Raw genomic sequence first — 15,635 nt, forward strand, 5'->3', positions numbered from 1 at the left:
AGAGAGCTCCGAGAAGCTGTGACTAGCCCAAGGTCACCCAGCGGGCGTGTGTGGGAGTGCACAGGCTAATCTGAATTCCCCAGATAAGCCTTCTCAGCTCAAGCAGCAGAGCGGGGAATCAAACCCGGTTCCTCCAGATTAGAATGCACCTGCTCTTAACCACTACACCACTGCTGCTCCTCTTTTCTTTTGATTTAAGCAATGTTTTAGGTATAACAAAAGCTTCAAATTAAGACTAGATTTGTGTACACACACACACAGCGCCAGTTTTAATTTGAAGCTTTTGTTATACCTAAAACATTGCTTAAACCAAAAGAATCCACTGTTTAAACAATCACAGGAAATATTTTTTACATTAATTTTCTTAAGCCATCATGAAATAGTTCTAGGATTTTTACATATATATACATTTTTACATACACATACACACTAGGGATCTATGAAAAATTGCAAGAGGAATACATGAAGGGGAAACTTCCCCACAACTCAAATCTTGCTCCCAGGATATTACTTGTACACACCATTCCCTAGCCTCCTCCATTTTCCTTTTTTCTTTAATTGATCCTTAACTGCCATAAATACTCCACAGACAATGAGCATACTCAGTCCTCACAAGTTTGTTTTGTGGAAGAAGAACCCTTGAATATGCCAAGACTCCTATCTAGTCAGTAATGCCTTGCTTTGCTACTACCGTGTTTCCCCGAAAATAAGACAGTGTCTTATATTAATTTTTGCTCCCAAAGATGCGCTATGTCTTATTTTCAGGGGATGTCTTATTTTTCTGTATTCTGTTCGTCGGGCATGCTTCCAAACAAAAACTTTGCTACGTCTTACTTTCGGGGGATGCCTTATATTTCGCACTTCAGCAAAACCTCTACTACGTCTTATTTTCAGGGGATGTCTTATACACAGGGTATTATGACTGACACACCCCATCCAGTTTAGCTGTAAATATTAAAGAGATTTACAACAAAATGCTGTAAAACTGTAAGGAATTATTGTCTGGAAAAGTGTGCGATACCAAGAAGCTAGAAAACTTGTTTCCCACCTCTCCCCTACAGAACTGCATTAATTTCTCATTCTTGCTGTTCTAACCCCTCAAATCACAAATTTTGATTTTATTTTCCTTTCAACAAACTGAAATCTTGACTATTGATTTTCATCTCATTTTCTGGTTGCTTGCACCAAATTCTTCCCATGGAAGAATTTTTCCAACATCATAAGTGCACCAACAAATCAGTATTATCCATTTAATGTGTCAATCTACATTTTATGTATAAATCCCCTATAAATTGTACATAAAATCTGTACAACATGCACACAAAATCCAGATATTGACAAAATCCATGGAAAGTGGAGTAGAGAAAATAGAGAGCTGAAGAAGTTCATAAAGATATGAACACATATAAAGCAGAACAGAAATAGGGACCACTTGCTCATCCTTATCTTAACTTCCTGGCTCTGGATAAGGGGTGTGGGTTTTTTTGCCATCACAACTGACTTAAGGTGACCCCTTATCTCTATTGTTTCCGCAAAAAAGCCTGCCTCTTTTAAGAAAAACCTTTCAAATATCAGGCCATCAGATTTATCCAGGATGGGTCCTGATGAAACTAGCCCTGTCTCTAAGGAGATAGGAGATAACTGAGTCATTTGTAGGAGTTCTGAAAATCAAGAACTTCTTGGCCAGAATGGTATCACTAATATTACTATTGCCCCTTCTCTTCTGATTTTGCTGGGAAGTCTCCCCAACAAGGGAACTGGAGGAAAAGCATACAGGAGACCTTCTGGTCATTTTGTTAGAAAGGCACCCCAATGCTCTCCTGTTTTCACACCTTGATAGGAATTGAGATACCTGTTTGTTTTTGCTGGATGCAAACAGGTCCATCAACGAGAGGCTGAATTTATGTGCAATCTGTTGAAATACTGCTTTATTCAACATCAGTTCCCATGGTCTGTCTGGGTTCCACTTAGCCAGTCTGCCTGGGTGTTGTCTACTCCCCTGATGTGTTGAGCTTCTAGGTCCAGAAGATAACACTCTTCCCATTGAAACACTGGACATACAGCACCACAGCTTTTATTCCCCCTTGTCTGTTTACATGGGTTTTTGCAGTTGTATTGTCTGTTTTGAACAATATTGATTTCCCATGGATCACATTTTCAAAGGCTAGGAATCCTTTTCTGATTAACCTCAATTCAATTCAATTCAATTCATGCTGTTTTTCCTGCTCAGACCATAGGTCTTGCATCAAGAAAGTTAGGTAGTGTACACCCCAGACTTGTTATAGGGAAGTTATCTCTTTAGACTAAGGTTTCTATCTATCTACTTTTTTACCTGGAACAATGCCTGTGATCCAAAGTTACTTGAAATAAATGTAAGTTTTCCTTTTTTTCCTGTTTGTAAAAGCTCCTTTAATTCACACACACAGGACTGGGCTGATCCTTATTCAACTAATTCCAACAGTTTTTCTGTACTCATTTCAGGGATTAGACCAGGGTGATCATCTCTCACTTCCCTCCCTATAGATACTAGAACAGTGCCAACTTTTTAGATCTGCATTCAAAGCATTTTTAGGCACATAAGCATTTTTGCCTGATTTGTCCTGACATTAACTGCTTCTGTGTTTTTTACTTCTTGGTGATTATTTTGCTCATTTCTGTTAGCTGTTCTAGAGATTATATTTTACATCAAGCTGTTTATGGTTTTATGTTAGCTTCTGAAAAGGCTATTTTTGAAAAGGAAAGGAGGGCTGGGAAATTCTTAAGTAGAGAATCAATATGGTAAAGATGCTAAATTGCTAAATGAAGTTTAAAGACTTCAGCCCAGAATCAGGGACTGGTTCTACAAAAGAGCTTGCAGGAGTTGAGCCAAAAAAAAAGAGCATCATGGAAAAACAAATGGCTTTTGGAAAATTATTTTCATGAACAACAAGCAGCAAATGAGTCAAGCACTTTATCTCAAAAAAGTGTTATGAATATTTTGGTGGCTGAAATGAACAGTTTATTGTTTTGCTCACAGTACATTGCAAACTGTTACCGTCACTTTCTTAAAAATAAAGAAATCAATTTGTGTTACTTTCTCTGCTCGTGCATAAAATACAAAAGAATTTATTTCATTCTTGTATTGCATGCAAATGCAGCCACCACCCTTTGAATAAATTGTCAGCAAATCTCTTATATTAAAAAGGAGCATTGTTTTCAAAGACAGCTGCATAATGTAATTCCAAATCAAATTCCAATTCGGAAGATAAAAAGTGCTATGCAAGAGGTGCAAAACATGTGGCTATAATGCCTCCACTTCAAAGACAATCTCTAAAGGAATGCTATATCATTGTGTCCTTTGCTTTTATTTGCCATCTGAATCCTTAGCTGGAGTCAGTTTGTTCCCTAAATTGACTTTGTTTGAGATTTCACAAGTTTCTAATGTGCAGCTGAATGTATAAACTGGTTCCACAGAACAGCATTGCATTTCAGTTTCACTGATCATATAAAATTTCTATCTTTGTTAAGAAATTAGTCACAGGGCAAACAAATCACAAATCAAGATATAAGTGAACAACTTGGATGATGAAGGTTAATTGGCCTCTGCAAGATAGGAATTCTAAAATAGTGGATTGAACTAGTACTGTTGGCTTTTCAATTTAATCTTGAGGTCTTTTAAGATCTGATTCTGATCTAGATCATGGCTCAGGGGTAGATTTAAGTCTCACTTCTTGCACTGATTGCACAATCTGAAATGATTCCAGGGAGCCTTGATATATATTCATTTAACAGCCCAATCCGAGGGGGGTGGGGGCAGGAAGTGCAGTCTGAAAACAGCATGGGCTTGTGTGGATGCATTGCCCACACTACCATCATAAGTGGCACCTAAGCTGGCATGGAAGGCAAACAGGGCCAAAGGCAGGCACCATACTTCTCTGCAGTGCCTGACCCAGAAGAGGCTGCCTGCCCCAGAGCCACACTGGCATAACTGAGGGTGCTGGCATGGTTGATACCTATTGGTCAAGCAGACCTGGCATGAGCTACATGCAGCCCCAAATATAGGCAATAGATATATATTCTTTGTTACACTCTGCACGTGCTCAGTAGTAGTTTTTGTTAGCCATGTGATAGTCAATCAACAAGTTCCATGAAGGATCTAGCTAGTTAGATACCGTGTTTCCCTGAAAATAAGACAGTGTCTTACATTAATTTTTGCTCCCAAAGATGAGCTATGTCTTATTTTCAGGGATGTCTTATTTTTCTGTGTTCTGTTCGTCAGACATGCTTCCAAACAAAAACTTTGCTACGTCTTACTTTTGGGGAATGCCTTATATTTTGCACTTCAGCAAAACCTCTACGACGTCTTATTTTCAGGGAATGTCTTATATTCGGGGAAACAGGGTAGATATTTCTTGTTTTTGCTTTGCCAAGTTACCCTTTCCCTTTTTATAGTAACTAAATCATTTTTCTATAAGCGACTGCCTCTGTCTCTTTATTGTGCAAGCTCTGCTTTATAAATCTTACAGCAAAAGGTTATCGGCCCAGGACTTTTCGATGCACTGGGACAGAGTTTTAAAACACAGCTGCAGAAACTGAATTGAGCCTGGAAAAGTTTTGTTTTCCTACAGACCCTTGTGGATTACCTGCAGCTACTGCCGGAAAGAAAGCAGTTCCTGAGCACAAAGGAAGAGAGGGGATCGAAGTGATCAAGTTCTCACCCCCTCCCCTGAATTACAAAGTTAACCCCTGTCAATTATCTAATGTGGAGACGGAGAGTCTTATGCCATCTCCAGTCACTTGAAATCAAATATGTCCTGGATAAAGGGCCCCCTGATGATGACAGTCAAAAGAAAACATTCCTAATTAAGGATAACAGAGTACAATCAGTAATTCTGGCCACTCTGGATGATTCTGAATTTTCCCTGATAGAAGATTGCCGGACAACACGAAATATGGGGTAAAATTGAAAGTCAATATTGCGCGAAGACATCCAAATGCAAATTGATTTTAAGAAAACAGCTTCTCATGTTTAAATTGGATTGCTCCGGGAACATGCATGAACATTTAAATAAAATCATGAATCATGTAAGTCTTTTGAAATCAGCAGGAGTGATGTTTGACAATGATGAGATAAATGCTGTCATTCTGAGTAGCTTGCCAAGAGATTATGCGAATGAAACTGCTGTTTTAGTAGCAAAAGATGACCTAAAAGTGAAATATGCATTGACCTTTTTAAAGGATGAATATGCCAAACGAAAGCAGGATAATGTTGTGTGTGAAGGTTTATCTGTTCTGAGAGTTGCGGGTCATTCAGGACAAAGGGCTGTAAAATGTTTCTCCTGTGGGAGACCGGGTCATATAGTGAAGGATTGCAGAGAGAGCGAGGCTGAGCAAGACTCATGAAATCAAGCCATGCCTCAGAGTAACAAAGGAAGTGGGAGGGGGAGAATTCCCCATCCACCAGCAGGCATGAGCAGAAACCAACCTATATGGTTGCCAACTCCAGTCTGAAGATTGCAAAGAACATGTTTTTATTGGATTCAGGCACTGCTTGCCACATGGTAAACTCCAGAGACTATTTTATTTAAATGGCACCATGTAATGATGAATTAATTCAGGCCAGTGGCCTGCCATTTAAGGCTCAAGGAAAAGGGACAGCGAGGATCAATGTCTCAGATACGGTTGGAGAAAAAACTGAGCACATTCTACAGAACATGTTGTTTGTTGCAAATTCTCCTGGGAACATCATATCCGTCCCTCACCTTATTGATGCTGGTTATGAAATTAAAATAAGAAACACCCGTTTTGAAATAATCAATGTGAAACAACAGACTAAGTACTGTGCTTTGAGACTCGGGGCTTTTTCTGTTTAGAAGATGTTGGAAGAGAGGATTTTTCTGAGGAAAGGAAAAAAAGTTTTCTCTGTGAACAAGAACTGTGATCATAAAAATTGTCTTTCTATGTGGCATCTCGGATTAGCTCACAGAAATTTTGATGGTGTTAGCAAGCATGTTATGGACTGTGAATTGGAAGTAAAAGAGGGTGATCTAAGCAGCCAGAGATGTGATAAGTTGTCTGCTCATTATGAGCCAAAAGAGACTGTGATTTTGGAGAAAGTGCATCCCACTGAGGGAAAGAAAGCGGTTTCTTCTGTGAAAGAGACTGTGATTTTGGAGAAAGTACCTGAATAATTTGGGAATAAAAACTGCAGCAGTGAGTCCCAAAGGTGCTTGGAGTCAGAAGGGGTGCATGCCAGAGCAGTGAATACTGCAACTAAGCCAACTGACCCCACAGCAAGAGAGCCAAGCCAAACTATGGGAAAGAAGTAAGGTTTAATGAATGGTCCTGTGAGTCACCTGCTGATCCCAAAGCTGGCAGCCACTCAGGCAACATGCGCTGGAGAGGCTAACCAGCAAGAAGGGGGAGCAGGAGAGGACAGACCAGAGGAGGAAGAGTGCATACCTGCTGTGAGGAGGTCAGATAGAGCAAACAAAAGTGTACCAACAAAATGCAGTGACTATATTCTCCATGCAAGGGTGAGAGATTAACTATGTTCCCTGAAGCAGAATCAAGCCTGGATTCTAACCAAGATTGCCTTCATGAGAGAAATGTTACCGAATGGACTGATCAACACACTGTCCGAGATATGTGGACTGTTTGAGATATGTGGGTATTAGGAATTTCTCTCCTGGGCTTGTCTTAGACAAATCTGAAAGATACTCTGACAACTCTGTTGTGGAGCTTTTGTTAAATAATACAGAGACTGTGCTCTTGGAAAAAGTAGCAAAATTTCTTTTACAAGTGACAGAATTTTCTAAGTAACGTCCAATTCTCGATACAGTTTAACTATCTGTGTTTTGAATATACTTTTGATTTGTACTTCAGAAATGTCTGTAACACTCTGGAGCCTATTTTAATATGCCTAATAAAGGTTGTTACGGATTGACTGACCAACACCAAGTACTGTTGTTCAGAGGAAATGGTGGCTGACTTTTTTACTAAGCCACAAAGCGAGATGAAGTTTAAAAATCTTTGTGAATGTTCATATTTGCATGATGATTGTGAAACTGTCACTTAGAAGGTGTTTGTTGGGATTTGGCAAGTGCCAGTCACACAATTCAGTAATGAAAGAGTTAATTGTTATATGCTAATTAGTGAGGTCAGAAGTCAGTGACCAGGTAATTGATACCTATTGGTCAAGCAGACCGGGCATGAGCTACATGCAGCCCCACACGTAGGCAATAGATATATATTCTTTGTTACACTCTGAACGTGCTCAGTAGTAGTTTTTGTTAGCCATGTGATACTCAACCAACAAGCTCCATGAAGGAGCTAGCTAATTAGATAGATATTTCTTGTTTTTGCTTTTCCAAGTTACCCTTTCCCTTTTTATAGTAACTAAGCCATTTTTCTGTCTCTTTATTGTGTAAGCTCTGCTTTATAAGTCTTACAGCAGCTTTGTATGCAGTCTAAAGCCTGATAAAGTCTAATATTTTGCATGCAGTCTAAAGCCTGATATTCCTAAGTGGCTGTTGTTCTTGAACTGTGCACACAGGGGTTTACACAATACGATATCCCTCCTTTAAAAAATCCTGCGCAGAGGAAACCAGCATGTCACAAAAAAGGGTTCCAACCTAGTCTTCTGCTCAACACATTTGTTTTTGATGTACAGGGATTTTTATTCATATGACTGCCCACCTATCGTATGAAATGGTAAAATCCTAACACAGTTCTACCAGATCATTTGCAGAGCTCCTGGAGAGTGGTACAGACATCCAATTAGAATTACCAGCATGTGAACTATTGTTATAAAACTGTTTTCATGTTAGTGCCCCTCCCCCCAACTTCATGATATTAAGGCCAGTAAAGAGATCTTCAGACATTACCAAGACAAAAGACAGAGATGGAGAAGAAGAAGCAGGACCACCCCAACTCCAATCACACCAATTGGAATAGAAGTCACACAGATGGAGGATAGATCTATCAAATGTAGCCTCCATATATAGAGGAAGTAGATCTCTGAAATAAAGGTATCATGCACCTGCTTTCATGTCCTGTCTGTGAACTTCCAGCAATACCTGAATACCTGCTGAAAAATCAAAAATGCTTCAGAGAATGCAATTGTCTGAAGCTAATGTATCCTTCAAAAATGAATGGTATCAACATTTCAGGCTTACCTGCAAATTTGATATGAAACTTATTTTCAGGCTTCAGTATCTGCACATACAGAGGACAGCTGGGTGCAAAATCTTTAACTGCCCATGCTCTCAAAATTGTTTGATGATCCTAGAATAAAATAAAGCAGTACCATGTAAAACAGAATTTAAAACATACAACATTAAAGACAACAGTGAGATTCATCAGGAGGGTTAAACTAGTAGGTTGCTTTATATTGGCATTGTATCAAATTTTTTCACTAGAAAAAGGATTGTCACTGTTATATTTTTGACTGGAGCATAATGACTAATAAATCAATTCAACAGAAGAGGAATATCCTGAAGTATCCATGCCAATTAATCTACTGTAGTACAAGCAACTAGTAGATGACACATTACTTAGAATGGGGTTGATGCTTTTTTTTCCAAAAAAGTATTTTTTAAAAAGAAATCACAGTTTACCAGACTGGGCCTTGGGAATCTCATGTAGTGCATTTACAGTTTAATCCAAAACAGTTACATCCTTCTAACTCTCTTTAACTTAATGGGTTTAGAAGGGTGTAACTCTTTTTTGGATAGCTCTGTAATGGCTCCAAAGCAATTCTGGGAATACAACAAGAAAGTCCTTAAATGTCTGAAAATAAACTGAAAATAATGCTCAGCATTTTTATATTGTATCTCATATTATCTTACCAATGGCTACTGTAACAATAAAGGTATAGGTTGTACTCTGTGCAAGTACCAGGTCATTGCTAACCCATGGGGTGAGGTCACATCACGATGTTTACTAGGCAGACTATGTTTCCAGGATGGTTTGCCATTGCTTTCCTCAGCCATATACACCAGTGGTTCTCAACCTTCCTAATGCCATGACCCTTTAATACAGTTCCTCATGTTGTGGTGACCCCCAACCTTAACATTTATCCATTTTACAGATGGAGAACACTGATGCAGAGATTCTTAGGCAAACCCTGTGAAAGGGTCATTTGACCTCCAAAGGGGTCGCGACCTACAGGTTGAGAACCGCTGATCTACACTTTACCCCCAGCAAGCTGGGTACTCAATTTACTGACCTCGGAAGAATGGAAGGTTGAGTCAACCTTGAGCTGGCTACTTAAAACTGACTTTCGTCGGGATCAGACTCAGGTCGTGATCAGAGCTTTGACAGCAGTTCTGCAGCTTACCACTCTGTGCCATGGGAACAATAGCCCATATTATTTTCTCCATATTACAGAGTAGAGCAGTTCATCTGGTAAATTCATCACTGAGGTTATATTTGAAGCTTACAGCATACTGGTAGCCATTATGTTAGTTTTAAATATTAAATATTTTATTATAGTCATTGGCGTTATCCTTTATCCCATTGATGCTCATGACAGTCTGATTAGATTTGAAGAGCAACGATGCCATTAGATGTGCAGTTAGCAATGCAACATAGTGGTTTGAGTGACTGTTTTACAATAATACATATAATGATTCTCTAGCAAATCATTACAACCTGCTCAAGCCTTACTTTAAAAAAAAACCCTATCCAACATTAAAGACAATGAAAAAACTAAAATACTCAAAATGAATAATCACGGGTGAACCAGCCCACAAATAATACAATACCATCTCTTAATAAGAATTTTATGAACTGTATCCAAACTTTCCATGTTAAACAGATCAGCAAATATATACAGTCAAACCAATACTGAAAGATGGCCAGCCAATACTGAAAGAGGCCAGCTGAATACTCAGTACTGAAAGAGGCCAGCCAAGCTTAAAAAACAAGGACTGTATATATAGGGATACAAGGCAATGAGGTATAAGCAGTTAGTTTGAGTATAATTTCAATAGTTAAATAATCACAATATATCTTTATGAATAATCTTTATGAACAATTTATGAAGTATCTATTGAAATTATACTCAAACTAACTGCTTATACCTCATTGCCTTGTATCCCTATATATACAGTCCCTGTTTTTTAGGCTTGGCTGTTCAACCTTCTTCTTTTTCTAACAGTTTTGCATAGCTTTTCTGTTGCTGTTTGGTATTTGGGGAGGGGGCTTTAAGCCAGCAAAGGCCAAGGGTTTCAGGAATTTCATTTGTTCAATTGTTTCACTGTTGTGTTTTTTGTGTGTGGGAGGGGGGGTAGGTGTTAAGTCTTAGGCCTAGCCCACACAAAACTGCCAGTGCCTTACAAAGACTGTGATTTTGTGTGATTAATTTTATCATGTTCAGGCTTTGCTTTTATGGCTAGTAGATTGCTACCTTGCTTTGGTTTGACTGTGAAGCTTGTCTTAGCTTTTCTTTCCAATGTACCTGTTCTTTTCAAGTGGTTTCCGGTTTGTGGTTGGTTTATGTTTGTTTTCCTGGCTGGTCTTGCTGTTTAGAGGGGTTTTATGGTGGCTACCTTTCTGTTGTTGTGGCATAGTGCTTGATAGGAGACTCAGGGCTAGCAAATGTGTTCCCTGGCTTGAAGTGCACAGTGTTGTTCTGTAGGCATTAGGGAAGAGAGAGTGTGTGCCACCTCCTGGAGGAAGAAATGCCACTTTTCTCCCTCCATTTGAAGCAGTGGGGGGGCTCACTTTTATGTCCAGCTGGGGGGGTGTTCTGGGCAGGAGTGCTTATTTCTTGCAGGACTGCTGGTGAGTCTCCTAAAAGGAACCAGGCAACTTCAGTGAAATTTGCTTGGAAGGAGCAAATGCTATAGGCACCCAATTGAAGGTGAAGCTGATGCCCACAGAATGAATGTCCAGCCATCCAAACTTCAGCAAAGTTGGCTGGTTCCTTTTAGGAGACCCTCACCAACAGCCCTGCAGGAAATTAGGTGTCCCTACCCAGAACAACCCCCCCCCAAGGATTCCCCAAAAATCTCCAGCATAGAGCCAGATGGGCGTAACATCAAGCCCCATTGAAGTCTATGGTGGGGAAAGTTAATTATTCTTTCCCAGCATAGAACTTGCTGAAGAGCCTGGCAGGTTCTGTGCTCTGCTGTGGCTCCATTGTAGCCAATGGGGAATTTCTCTGTGTGTAAGGTGGCTGCACATTTTTCAAGGTAGAGGCTGCCAACTTTCAGGGTGGCTCCAGGAGGCCCTCCTGATAATAGCACTCAGGTTTGGTGAACTTTGCTTTAGGGGGCAGTGGGAGCTGGACCTAAACTTTTTGGGGGTCCATAAAATGGAACCTCTCCCTTGAAAAATGTGCAGTCTGCTTACATACTCAGAGCCACTGCAGAACACAGAATCTGGGAAAAATTCTTGGGGTGTCTGTCAGGGGCACATCAAAGGGGTAGCCCACAACTCTTATTAGCTCCCATTGGAAACAATGGGGGATGGGGGCACCCCCTTTGAGGGTCCATAACATTGGATTCCCTGAACCAAACTTCACCAAACTCAGGTGGTATCAGCAGGACTGGCTCTGGGTGATACCCTGAAATGTTGATGCCACTAGCTTCAAAGGTGCACCCCTTGCAGGAAAGCAAAACAAAATACATAAAAATTCAGATGGACCCAAATATATTTGGATATCCGAATATATTTGGGCATACTGCACATGGTATTTGGGCTTATTCGGGCAGACAGATACTTTTATGCCCGGATGAGCTCGAATCCGAATTTTACCAAATATTGTGGGTATTGCTCAAGCCTACAAATCATAGAAGACTGGAAGCATTTCAAGAGAACATGGCAGAGCAGAAATGAAACTATATCCAAAAATGTCCCTACTAAACACACAAAAGTTAGGGAGTTCTGGGTGTGTGCAAGAGATTATGCAACCTCTTGTATAAAAAGCATAAAAACATCCATTAAAATGATCTATTATAGTACAGTGTGACTATTGTGTACTAATAATCAAATGTGAACTCTTGAGTAAGCACTCATATAAGACCCTGTGGAACTGTACAAGCACAAATTTATTTCCAATTATATATTTTTTAATCCAACCCACTGGTATGTTAAATTGGGTTCATACACAAGCTAAGAACACTACCGTTTACAGCCCATCTAATCTAAACACATGAAATTTACTATATTTCAAGTTTTGCATTCTTTTGGAAATGCTATAGAACTCCTAAAGTCTGACATATCTTAGGGCCTAAGCTTATCTTTATCCAGTTCTGTGGGAATGTAGCAATTATCATACTAATGGAAGTACTATAAAATATTAGGCCAAACATTTTGGACCAAAATATTCTGGTATACATCTTTCTATTAAAAAGTAAATATGAGGCTTGATTGGCAAAATTTGTTCATTAAAAACAAATTCCTTTAATTTTAAATGCTCATCTAATGAAAGACCTGTGTCTATATAAAGTCCCACTGTTATTAATACATTAAAATAGGACATTTTTGAAGTTATGTTAACATCTAAGATTCTCAGAGTCTCATATCTGTTCTTATTTTTTAATTTTATTTTCAGAAGTACAACTGAAGGTTTAAAAAAAATTTTCTTTAGAGCTCTGAACAGAGCACCTTCACTTTGTACATTAAAATGTTTTTCTCTCTCATCTGAGAACAGACAAGGGGGAAAGTCAATTCAATTGCTTCCTAGCCTCATCTCAGCCACCCTTATTATTATTATTATTATTATTATTATTATTATTATTATTATTATTATTATTATTATTATTATTATTATTATTATTATTATTATAAACCGCCCTCCCCCGGAGGGCTCAGGGCGGTGAACAAATAGAGCACACAATAAAATCAATAATATCAAATTAAATTAATAAACATTAAACAGTGGCCCTATATATATGTTAAAACTACCCCATTAAAAGCAGCGTTCAATCAAATAAATAGATGGCGTCCTACTAACAGATCCCCAAAAAGAAAAGGGGGAGGAGGGACAGTAGGGTCCACAGATGTTCTGGCAGGGGAAAGAGGGAGGGGGGGTGCTCTCAGCAGCCAGTCTCCCCAAAGGCCCGGTGGAACAGCTCAGTTTTGCAGGCCTTGCAGAACTCGTTAAGGTCCCACAGGGCCCACGTAGCTGGAGACAGAGCGTTCCACCAGGCGGGGGCCAGAGCTGTAAAAGCTCTGGCCCGAGTGGAGGCCAGCCGCATCATTGAGGGGCCAGGGATCACCAGCAGATTGGCCTCTGCTGACCACAGAGATCGATTTGGGACATATGGAGCAAGACGGTCCCGTAGGTACGGAAGAAATCATAAGCTAGAGACAGTGGGATGGTCCAGCTCCCCCAACTCCAGCTATATGGGTGATAACCAGAAGAGAACATAGATTTGGAGGAATTAATTGCTAGAAAGACTTCTGGAAAAATCTGTGGAGACATCAGGAAAAGTTTTTTTGACCAGACCTGACCAGGTTAGTGGGAGGAGAAACATAAATTATAAAACTCTGAGGAGCAAAGAGGAAGGGTCCTTTATGGGTGCTGACTCCATTGAAGCAGATAGAACTAATAGTTCAGGTCTGGGGGAGGCAGCTATTGCCATGCATACCTACATATCTAAACGGGGCTTCAAGGTAATGGAAACTCTAGAGAATGTGGATGAGAGATCACAAAGAAATATCAGGGTTGATATGCAGAAGAAGGCAGTGGCAAACTACTTCTGTTAGTTTCTCACCTTGAAACCCCTGCAGAGTTGTTATAAGTCCATTGTGACTTGTCAGCAAAAAATTGTCACAAACTTGCTAGTGTGAGAAAAAATAATGGAGAACTGAGTGATTAATTTATATTTGTGTCAGGAGACAAGAAAATTTTCTGTGGCCTAATACACAAAATAAAATCTCAGACAGTGAGGAAAACTGATAAATTTAAATGACAACATTGTTCATTTCATTAGAAGCAGGCTGAACTAATTTAACTAAAGCGTATACCAGAGTAATAAATCTAGATTTGAGGCCACTCATGCAAAAGGCCACACCTTGATTAATGAAAGATATGGCACATGAAGTGAGAGAGCACAGTATACATCATGTTAGTTATCCATATAATCTGACCCCATGCTTAGGCTTCAGATCCATCTTGATCATGCGAACTATCTGCATGTCACGGGGGACTCTGGGGAAATCGTATTTAAGAATATCACTGGTGTTACTAGATAAATTATATGTCTCCAATATTTTATGAAGCTGTTCCCTAAGCAGAAATCGTACCACTCTCTCCACAGTCAGCCTAATGTCTGTCATGAAAGCAACATTTAGCAGCAACTTTTATTAAAGATAGGAGTTATGAAGCATGTATAGGAATCAAGACTTCTGAGGAAAAATCAGCACGACTTCTAGAAAGCAAAGTTGTGTCTCACCAACCTTTGGCAGTTAAGGTTAACAAGCATATGGATCGGGGTGTTCTGGTAAAGATTACATATTTGATCTTCCAAAAAGCTTTTGACAAAGACACTTTTGTACATATAGCAGCTATGGCATAAGAAGAAAGACCAAACTGGGTGATAATGTTGCGAGTGAGGTTTAATTTTTGGTAAGTGCAAAATCAGGCACACTAGAGATAGAAAAATCCTAGCTTTAATTATATGCTGATAAGATTTGAACTGGCAGGAACTGAGGAAGACCTCACGGGCTTGTAGAAAACATCTTAATAAAAATGTTGCTTCAGGGTGACAAGGATGAGAAAAGGCAAACTACATGCTGGGAATTTTCAAGGGAAGGGACTGAAAATAAAATAGCTAATATTTGATAGTCCTGTATGGATCAATGATGCCACCTCATCTGGAGATTCAAAAAAGATATTTTGAGATATTAACATCTCAAATAAGAACATCTTGTAGAGTTGGAGGAAGAACAGAGGAAGACAACCAAGATAATTATGAGATTAGGATGATTAATGGGATAATATCCTTCCTACAAGAAGTGGCTGAAATATCTATGGCTTTTCAGTTCAGAAAACGACAACTGTAGGAGACACGACTGAGGTTTGTAAATTATGCATGGGACAGAGAACCTTTTCTCTTTCTCTCATAATACTAGAATTTAACTGAATAAGTTGATGGGCAATACATTTGGGTTGGAGAAAATAAAGCACTTGTTTACTCCACAATTAAATTGTGACATTTCCTGTTGGTGGACTTAAAAGATTAGAAAGATTCATGCAAGATCGATCTGTCAGCAGCAACTTGCCATTACTTTAACTGTAACTAAAGGAAACTTCCATGTCTGAAGGTAGTAAAGTTGTGTCAGTGGCAACATCAAGGAAAAACCATGGTATCCATATCCTGTTTCCTGGCAACTGTCTATCACCATGTAAACAGGTTGCTAGCCCTGTGACATATATTATGTCACAGTAGCCATTTTCTGGCAGGTACCATATTGTTTCCGAATGGTGATGTAAGCCATGAGATGACAGCCAGATATCAACAGGTAGTGGGCTGGTAATATAAGCATGATCTGAAGTGATGAAATGTTATTCTTTGAGCTTTCGTGAAAGCAATATTACTCCAGTCTGACGCATAATAAAATGTCTCTCACCATGTCAGAAGCTAAGATATAGAAGACATTCCATGTCTCAGCATGTCAAAAGGAATGTTCCAGCATTGTTA

The 15,635-nt window shown here is 39.4% G+C and overlaps 1 protein-coding gene across 1 annotated transcript in view; it reads right to left on the reverse strand.

Moving 5' to 3' along the window:
* KCNT2 (potassium sodium-activated channel subfamily T member 2) overlaps positions 1 to 15,635 on the reverse strand; it is a 252,026-nt gene that overhangs the window by 66,416 nt on the left and 169,975 nt on the right. Inside the window, exon 14 of the mRNA XM_048498157.1 lies at positions 8,157 to 8,265. Within this exon, the coding sequence (XP_048354114.1) occupies positions 8,157 to 8,265 (109 nt within the window). The remainder of the gene's footprint in view (positions 1 to 8,156; positions 8,266 to 15,635) is intronic.

Source organism: Sphaerodactylus townsendi, linkage group LG05 (assembly GCF_021028975.2).
Source record: "Sphaerodactylus townsendi isolate TG3544 linkage group LG05, MPM_Stown_v2.3, whole genome shotgun sequence".
Taxonomy (NCBI): Eukaryota; Metazoa; Chordata; class Lepidosauria; order Squamata; family Sphaerodactylidae; genus Sphaerodactylus; species Sphaerodactylus townsendi.